At 37.0% G+C, this 10,561-nt stretch overlaps 1 protein-coding gene across 1 annotated transcript; it reads left to right on the forward strand.

Moving 5' to 3' along the window:
• Nucleotides 1–4,928: 4,928 nt before the first annotated feature.
• Nucleotides 4,929–8,743, forward strand: LOC133325901 (BTB/POZ domain-containing protein 9). Its single transcript, XM_061534601.1, has 5 exons — nt 4,929–5,050; nt 5,116–5,600; nt 5,668–5,775; nt 5,836–6,598; nt 8,253–8,743. Exons 1-5 carry the CDS (start codon nt 4,975–4,977, stop codon nt 8,741–8,743), a joined length of 1,923 nt encoding a protein of 640 aa, XP_061390585.1. The 5' UTR covers nt 4,929–4,974.
• Nucleotides 8,744–10,561: the final 1,818 nt, after the last annotated feature.

Here is a 10,561-nt window from a genome sequence, read left to right on the forward strand (position 1 = left end):
AAAAGTTGACGACATACGAAGTTGTATCTTGTTTTCACAGATAAAATTGTAAACACTTCGATTTTTCACAATTCAACTACGAAAAACACAAACACACGGCACAATCTTTCATATCTCTGTTGGAATATTTTCTATAATAAATCGTTTTTTTATAATATTTCCAATAAGAATTTTTTATAATGTTAGACGAGATTTAAAAAATTCCAATTGATTCAATCCATAACAAAATAACACTGCAATTTTTGTTGTTGTTGCTCTTGTTTGACATACAAAATTACGCAGTTAATAAAAACTTAAGTAGGTCGGCGTTAGCGCGATAAATTTTCTATGTCGACGGCGTTGTTCTAACAATAAACGGAGAAAAAGAGACTTAAAAACACTGCTTTCACTTGTCATCTAAACTATGTTGTGGTTTTATTAAAATGTTATTATTTATTAAATAATTTTAACAAATAAAATATCAATGTTGTAGACATTTACACCAATATTCCTATCCATTTGCTTAAATAAACAATTGAGCCGGCGGCTCTACGTTTGCCAATTGTCAACGGCTTAGAACTCTACATGTCGCAATTCTTAACATTTGTTTTCTCTCTCTCTCTCTGAGAAAACAAAACATTGATTTTATTTTTATGTTATATATATATGATTTCCGCGTAATGTTTTTTATAATATATGCAATTTATTTATATTATATTTTGTTACACACATGTTGTCATTACTTTATTATTTTCTTATGTTTTTAAATCGATAAATACATTTTTCACATTTCACAAACAATACAAAACTACGCAAAAAAACAACACTCTCTTAGTGTATCTGACCGTTTTGTTTGTGTTATGTTTTTGCTTGTTTTGATAGGGATATATAAGTCGACTGTTGTCGTTATTGAATTCTAATAAGAAAACAAAAATATCGATATTAACGGTAACTGATTATTGAATTCCATCATATGAGCTGTCCCCGTACTGCATGAATCTGCTATTTTTAACTAAGATAACAATTTTTCCTTATGATATCGAAAAAAATTTAAAAATTTGTAGATTCTTGCAGTACGGAACCAAAAGTTTTGGTTAGTTCCTGCACTGCAAAAATCTACTATTTTTTTACTACGATAAAAATGTTCCTATTATTATTCCGGTTATGTCTATCATTTTTGAATGGCACTCTTGTCCAAATTTTGCTTTTGTGATAGTGTAGGCTCTCATGTTCGACTTTCATCAGGCAACCACGAAAATATTCATGGTTGTTGGACATTCAGTATTTGACAACAGAACTGACAGTCCAAACTGATGTTTACTCAACTATACAACAACTACAAGGGGCGATTAAATCAACGCTTAAAATGGATGTGCGTTGCACCTCAGAGTTAAATATAGGGTTATCCAAACATATATACATTTAAAATAGTTTTTTATGATATATATTTTTTTTATTATAAAGCATGGTACAATTATAAAAGGTAACAGCAAATCCCAGCTGATTTGATTCTAAAATCACCCAACAGGAAAATTGGGAACGCATACAATTTGAAATTGTTCTTTATTAAATGTGCTCCCGTATTCAATTTACTCAATCTACCTGCTGGGAAAGTTTCAGGAAGCAAATCTTTCTTCATGGAATAACTCGCTATTCCCAGCATTTTCATATGTGTTATACATATATGTGGCAATGGCACAATTAAAGGAAAGATGTGGACGCGATAGAAATATAAATTTGAAAGATTTTCATTCATGTTTTTCAATTTTTATTTTGAGGATTCGAAAATATTTCATTTTCAAAATAAAAATAATTTGATGATAATTTGTTTGTTTGTTTACATTTTTCTGTCAAATGAGTTGACACTAGTAGAACTTACAACAACAAATTTCAATGTGGTTGTTGTATCGTTTTTTGTACAACAACACTTGCTGTTACCTTCTATTATTATACCATGATTATAAAGTTTAAATGTTGACTACTTATTTTTAAATTTACCTGACGAGGAAGAAGATCCAAATCCCATCTCCACGACTTGTGGGAAAGACTCGAGACTCCGGAGGCAGTTGACCCTTGAAGTGAATACTGGGTCTGATGAACTTCCTGACAATAAATGTAACATTAACGGAAACTGCACGTTTTGGGGATACAAAAAGGTACCCTTTTCAGCGATACGTATACGTGCCACTTTTGTGTTACGAAACCGGATCGCTTTAGTGTTACGTAAACGGACCTTATTCTCAACCTTATTAAGGAAACCGACTCCTATAGCCAGAGCATCCCGAATCAACTCTGGGACGACTCGCCCTTAACAGACGAGGAAGACTCATTGGATACTACTGTGTTTAGCGCTACGGTGACTAACACGATAGCTATCCTAGTAACTCCTCCAAATCAAGTTAAGTCCTGCAAGTACGTATGACCTGGCGAGGAAGAAGATGCAAATTCCATCTCCACGACTTGGAGTGAAGACTCGAGACTCCGGAGGCAGTTGGTCGTTGAAGTGGGAACCACTGAATATGTCAACGTCAAAGAGATATCTGACGGGACAAAGACAATATTACGGATAAGGAATTCCTTCTAATTAAGACGAATTTCAACATAACATGCGAAGTCCAACATGGTAGCCCCTCCAAATGAAATAGAATACTGTGAAATAGAATACTTGCGTGAACGGCAAATTCTGAACAGGCAAATTTTTGTTTTTTTTCCTCGCACCCCTCTCGCCTACAAACTCAGTATTTGCCAAATAAAAATTTGCCTGTGGAAAAGCAGACTAAGGGTAAGGGACTTTCGAAAACAGCACGAAGAAGAGCGCGTAAAAGCTGATAACGCACAACCGTCCTCCAAGCTGTCAACCAAACCTGAAAATCCGCCCACTGCCGAAACTTAAGACATTCCAAATATAGGCGTAAATGGATGGGGGCTATCTTAAAAATTACCCATCAAAACTCAACATACCAAATTACAGCCAATTGGGTTGAAAAACGTACCAAAGGTCCCCAAAATACCGAAAATTTCGGGGTATACCAAAACGTAGGCAATTTTTTACCAAACATCCTATGAATAGTAACAATATATGTGCAAAATTTTAAAGCTCTATCTTTAATATAGATATATCTATCGTGATTTAAATAGACTGACGGAAATGCATGTATCCACATAGAATTTTATTCTGATCAAGAGGCGAGCTTAATGTTCGAAGTTTTGCAATGAAAAGAGAAAATCAGTGAATGAGCCTACGCACCCACCATCGTCGTGATCGAAGAAGTAAAGTTCATTCACAACTTTTCTTTCACTGCCTGTTTCTGAATGTAATGTGCTTCCTTCATGAAACCATGAAATGTATAACACTGTACTTATTTAAGTTTTCCCTTAACAGACGAGGAAGACTCATTGGATACTACTGTGTTTAGCGCTACGGTGACTAACACGATAGCTATCCTAGGATAGGAATTCCTTCTAATTAAGACGAATTTCAACATAACATGCGAAGTCCAACATGGTAGCCCCTCCAAATGAAATAGAATACTGTGAGTGGCCCGAGCAATACTAGGAAGATGGTGGCTAGGACTTCTGATCCCTCAGCACCCAGCAAGGGATCCCCGACGCATCCTCCACTGCAACTGAGGGTAAGGGACTTTCGAAAACAGCACAAAGAAGAGCCCGTAAAAAGCTGATAAGGCACAACCGTCCTCCAAGCTGTCAACCAATCCGCCCACTGCCGAAACCTAAGACATTCCAAATATAGGCGTATATGGATGGGGGCTATCTTAAAAAATTACCCATCAAAACTGAACATACCAAATTACAGCCAATTGGGTTGAAAAACTTACCAAAGGTCCCCAAAATACCAAAAATTTCGGGGTATACCAAAACGTAGGCAATTTTTTACCAAACATCCTATGAGTAGTAACAATGTATGTGCAAAATTTCAAAGCTCTATCTTTAATATAGATATATCTATCTTGATTTAAACAGACTGACGGAAATGCATGAATCCACATAGAATTTTATTCTGATCAAGATGCGAGCTTAATGTTCGAAGTTTTGCAATGAAAAGAGAAAGTCAGTGAATGAACCTACGCACCCACCATCGTCGTGATCGAAGAAGTAAAGTTCATTCACAGCATTTCTTTCACTGCCTGTTTTTGAATGTAATGTGCTTCCTTCATGAAACCATGAAATGTATAACACTGTACTTATTTAAGTTTTCCTCTTTTTATTACTTAAATTCTCAATTATAATATAATAAAGTTTCGATTGCCACAATTTCAATACCATGATTTATAGATCCCTTCACCGTGTACACCACGAAACAGTTTGAAAGTCACTGTGTAATGTTATAATTTCTCGGTGAATAGCAATAAAACTGTCAAGAAAGTCGATTTACTTATCCCTAATCATAATTTGCTTAAACCTCATTCGTAAACAACACGGTTTCCATTTAGTCTCTATCCCACCTCATTCGTAAACTTTCGGTTATACCATTTTGAGTTCATCTTTATCGGCCATTTTGTCTTCTCCTCCCATTCGTTAGCAGGTGGAACGTTTTTCAATTTTTTCAGTCGTCGTTTTCATTTTCATTCTCTAAAAAATTCTGCCGGAAAGTAGTTGCAAAACATCGAAAATTTTTTGTTTTTGTTTAAACAAAAGCTAAAAGCAAACAATAACACAATAAACAATAACTTTTGTTACAACAACAAACGACAAAAAAGAGTGAGCACACCAAATCAAGAGAATACAAAAACAAAGATAAGAAAAAAACTCATTAAAAATTAACACACAGAAAAGTGTACCACCAATTAAAACCAACGACAACAAAGTGATAAACAAAATAGAAACACAAAAAGTGGAAAATAATTAAAAATACTCTTTGACACACACCAAAAAAAAAAAAACAATAACAAAAAAGATCGAGAATACCAAACATTATTCGTATGTAAATCTGTTGGTCGAAACAAAATTATATATTTTAAAAATAACAAAAGAACCATGAGCAGTCATAGCCATCGAAAGATGTCGGGTATACGACCCAATAAACCAAGAACAGATGAAATAGAATTGACAGGTAATTTTTGTTTTTCATTTTGAATATATTGAAGGTGACCATTGTTCCTCTGTCTCAAATTTCAGAACTTTTTTCCTCGCAAATGGCCCAGTTATGCCTTAATGAAGACTATTCCGATGTCTGCTTTATTGTAGAGAATCAAAGGTTACCAGCCCATCGAGTTATGCTGGCTGCTCGTAGCGAATATTTTAGGGCCCTTTTGTATGGTGGGCTTTCTGAATCGACACAAAACGAAATACATCTTAAAGTACCGGTTGAAGCTTTTAAATCTCTGCTGCGCTATATCTACTCGGGTCATTTGTCATTGGCCCAAATGGATGAGGATAATATTTTGGATACATTGGGTTTGGCCAATCAATATGGTCTATCGGAATTGGAATTGTCAATTTCGGATTATTTGCGCCAATATTTGGCTTTGGGAAACGTTTGCGCCATTTTGGATGCTGCACGCTTATACAATCTCGAGAAGTTGACAAAAGTTTGTTTGACCTTTATGGATCGCAATGCAGCGGATATTTTGCAACATGAGTCTTTCAAGAGTTTATCAAAGGTATGGGACGAATGGAATACTTATTTTGGATGTTATTAATTTGTCGTTATTTTTATATCTCATATAGGAATCTTTGGAAGAAGTATTACGCCGTGATTCATTTTTCGCCCCAGAGGTCCAAATTTTTATTGCGGTATGGGATTGGTGCAAACACAATCCCAATGTTGATATTAAGGTCTATATAAATTTTAAATTTTTATTTATGAAATTTACTAATAAGCGTTTTTCCTTCTAGTCGGTGGTTTCATTTGTTCGTTTACCGCTTATGAACCTTGAAGATCTGTTGCATGTGGTCCGTCCATCGGGTATACTAAATCCCGACAAACTTTTGGATGCCATCGAAGAACAAAACACATCAAAATATTTACCCTATCGTGCTGCCTTGTGGCCAGAGGAAAATGTTGCAACAGCCAAATTTGTATCCCGAACCATATTGGGCGAATGTCGCGGCGAATTACTCAATGGAGATGTTACATCTTATGATATGGAAAAGGGTTATACACGTCACTGCATCTCCGATACAAATGAAACGGGCATTGTTGTAGAACTTGGAACCATTTGTATTATAAATCACATCAAGATATTACTATGGGATCGTGATAATCGTTCATATTCCTATTTCATTGAAGTTTCACCAAATCAAACGCAGTGGGATCGTGTTATAGACTATTCAAAATATCATTGTCGTTCATGGCAATTTCTATATTTCCCAGCCCGGCCAGTGCGTTATATAAAATTGGTTGGCACCTATAACACAGTGAATCGTCTCTTTCATGTAGTGGCCTTGGAGGCTATGTATACAACAAATATGCCGAAAGTGATTAATGATATTGTGGCGCCAACGGCAAATGTGGCTACCATTGAAATGAGTGCTGTGGTTGTGGATGGTGTTAGTCGCACCCGAAATGCTTTAATTAATGGCAATTATACAGATTATGATTGGGATTCTGGCTATACTTGCCATCAATTAGATAGTGGAGAGATATTAGTGAGATTGGGTAAGTTAGCTAGAGGTTTACGTTTGGCAGTTCTTTATGTAAAAAACTTGGAGACTTTTATATGTACAGAATTTATGTGTTTTGATCTGATGGTCCTTGAAGAAATTTTGTTTAAAAATCCAGGCTTATTGGTCTGATACATCTTGAAGAAATATTGTTTAAAATCCACGATTTTAGAGCGGATATTAATTGAAGAAATATTGTTTAAAAATCCACATTTATTGGTCTGCTAGTCCTTGAAGAACTATTATTTAAAAATTTACGGTTTTTGGACTGATTGATAGCCCCTGAAGAAATATTGTTTAAAAATCCATGCTTTTTGGTGTGATAGTCCTACTCCTTCAGCTTGTCTATGAGAGACTCCCTGCAGCTCGGATATTAAAGATTTTCCATAGCTCCACTATGAAAGACTCCCTTCAGTTCCTCTATGAAAGACTCCCTTCAGTTCCTCTATGAAAGACTCCCTTCAAATCCTTTCTGACAGACTCCCTTCAACTCCTATATGAAAGGCTCCCTTAAGCTCGTCTATGAAAGACTCTCTTCAGCTCGACCATGAAAGACTCCCTTCACCTCGTACAAGAAAGTCTCCCTTCAGCCCGTCCATGAAAGACCGCCTTCATTCCCTCCATAAAAGACCCCTTAAGCCGTTTCATGAAAGACCCCTTCAGCTCGTCCATGAAAGACTCCCTTTAGCTCGTCTATGAAAGACCCCTTCAACTCCTCTATGAAAGAGTCCTTTCAGTTCGTCTATGAAAAACTCCCTTTAGCTCGTCTATGAAAGACTCCCTCTAGCTCGTCTATGAAAGACTCTCTTCACCTCGTACAAGAAAGTCTCCCTTCAACCCATCTATGAAAGACCCCTTCAGCTCGTCTATTAAAGACTCCCTTTAGCTTCTTTGTGAAAGATTCCCTTCGACTCCTCTCTGAAAGACTCCCTACTTTAGACTCAACTCCTCTATGAAAGACACCTTTAAGCTCGTCCATGGAAGACTCCCTGCAGTTCATCAATTAAATGCTCACTGCAGCTCGTCTATCAAAGCCTTCATTCAGCTCCTTAATGAAAGACTTCTTTCAGCTCGTTTGTAAAATACTCCCTTCAGCTCGTGTGTAAAAGACTCTTTTCAGTTCGTCTATAGAGTCTCCGTTTAGTTCGTCTATAAAGACTCAATTCTGCTCGTCTGTAAAAGACTTCAGCTCGTATATGAAAGACTCCCAGCATCAGCTTGCCTATTAAGACTACCTGCTTCAGCTCAAGTATAAAGACGTCCATTATTTCAAGTATAAAATCTCCCTTCAGCTCGTCTATTAAGTTGCCCTATTAAAACTTGCTTCCGATCATCGGTAAATACCCCGTTCAGTTGGTCTTCTGCTTCTCTCCTCGTCTAGCTCCCTTTAGTAAGTCCGGCATCTTTCTAAATCCGTATCGCCGGTCTTTAATGATTGGAATTTACCATAAAATACTCTCTTCAGATCCTCTTCAAAATACACCCATCAGTTCTTCTACAAGATACGTCTATGAAAGACTTTTCTGATGGCCTTTAGATATCCCATTCAGCTCAATAAAGTTTGGCTTTAGTTCATCGAAATAGTCTTTCTTCAGCTTCTCTATTTAATCCCAAAATTGTATTAAATATATATATTTTTCCAATTTCAGGTCAACCCTACATCATTGGCTCGATGCGTTTGCTCTTGTGGGATTGTGACGATCGGACATACAGTTTTTACATTGAAACCTCAGTAAATCAAAAAGATTGGGTTATGGTCGTCGATAAACGCAATGAACATGCTAGATCTTGGCAGAATTTCTCCTTCAATCCACTGCCCGTGGTATTTATACGTATTGTTGGTACTCGTAATACAGCCAATGAAATTTTCCATTGTGTCCATCTTGAGTGTCCCTCACAAGATCCGAATTTTTTATTAGCCGAAAAAGAAAGGCAAAAATTGTTGGCGGACAAAGCAAAAGAACAATTGCGAGCGTTGAGTGACAATCAAGCGAGTGGCAGTTCGGGTAGTAGATCATCTACACCGCGTAGAAGCGGCAGTAATTTACGTGCAATGCCACAACCGCCACAGCTGAGAGAAATGGAAGAAATGCAAGTTGGCGGTATTGCTGCGGCTGGTGCGCAAAATAATAATATTTAAGTATTAATTATATTTGTTACATAAATACAACAATCACATATTCATTAACACACCAAAAAAATACATTGTAATTCGTTTTAAACAAATCGAAATATTATTAAAAAAACTCAAATATTGGGCAAATAGACGGTACCAAAATTTAAATAAAAAATTAATGTAATACTAATTGAAATGTAATCGACTTAAGTTACTATGATATATTAATAGATAATAAATAAATACATTACTGATATTCTTCAATATACCTTTACGTAAATTGTAGTGTGAAAACTCGAATTACCCACTTCAATAATTAGATGGGAGAGGCCATGTTTATATGGAACATTTTTTGGTTCTGCATTAATTTGTATGATGTGTAAATGTAAAAATAAAAAATTCCAATTATGTTTGTTTTTATTATTTTGTTGTTGTATGTATATGTTTATTAACAGTAATTTTTAACATTAGTGGTTAGTATTTAGTTTATTGTTGTTTGATTTCCAAAAAAAAAATTAAACATATTAATAATAAAAATCGTATGCGAAAATTTTAATTAACCTGATTGGTTTATAATCGTAAATTAATGTGAAGTGTTTGTAAAAAGTATTCGTGCTCCTCTATAATTTGTTCCCCAAAATTCTTCAATTTCTGATGATATAGAAGATATAGTTTGTCTATGAAAGACTCTCTTCAGCCCGTATATGAAGACTCCCCTCAGCTCGTCTATAAAGACACACTTGAACTCGTCTATAAATATGTCATTCAACTCTTATGTAAAAGACTCCCTTCAGCTCGTATATGAAAGAGTCCCTTCAGCTCGTCTATAAAGACACTTTTCTGCTCGTATACGAAGGCTCCATTCAGCTAGTCTATAAAGACTCCGTGCTTCAGCTCGTATACCACGACTCATTTAAAATTCCCCTCCACCTCGTCTATAAAGACTTCCTTCAGCTCGTCTATGAAAGAATCCCTGCTTCAGCTCGTCTATCAAAAGACTCCCAGCTTCAAGTTGTCTATGAAAGACTCCCTGCTTCAGCTCGTCTATCAAAAGACTCCCAGCTTCAAGTTGTCTATGAAAGACTCCCAGCTTCAACTCGTCTATGACAGACTCCCTGCTTCAGCTCGTCTATGACAGACTCCCTGCTTCAACTCGTCTATGACAGACTCCCTGCTTCAGCTCGTCTATGACAGACTCCCTGCTTCAGCTCGTCTATGACAGACTCCCTGCTTCAGCTCGTCTATGACAGACTCCCTGCTTCAGCTCGTCTATGACAGACTCCCTGCTTCAGATCGTCTATGACATACTCCCTGCTTCAGCTCGTCTATGACAGACTCCCTGCTTCAGCTCGTCTATGACAGACTCCCTGCTTCAGCTCGTCTATGACAGACTCCCTGCTTCAGCTCGTCTATGACAGACTCCCTGCTTCAGCTCGTCTATGACAGACTCCCTGCTTCAGCTCGTCTATGACAGACTCCCTGCTTCAGCTCGTCTATGACAGACTCCCTGCTTCAGCTCGTCTATGACAGACTCCCTGCTTCAGCTCGTCTATGATAGACTCCCTGCTTCAGCTCATCTATGATAGACTCCCTGCTTCAGCTCGTCTATGATAGATTCCCTGCTTCAGCTCGTCTATGATAGACTCCCTGCTTCAGCTCGTCTATGATAGACTCCCTGCTTCAGCTCGTCTATGATAGACTCCCTGCTTCAGCTCGTCTATGAAAGACTCTCTCCTTCAGCTCGTCTATGATAGACTCCCTTCACCTGGTCTTTGGCAGACTTCCTTCATCTCGTCTTCGAAAGACTCCCTTCGTATCGTCTATGAAAGACTCCCTGCTTCA

Source organism: Musca vetustissima, unplaced genomic scaffold, assembly GCF_032173495.1.
Source record: "Musca vetustissima isolate MV318-11 ecotype Yass unplaced genomic scaffold, APGP_CSIRO_Mvet_v1 utg22496, whole genome shotgun sequence".
NCBI classification, from domain to species: Eukaryota; Metazoa; Arthropoda; class Insecta; order Diptera; family Muscidae; genus Musca; species Musca vetustissima.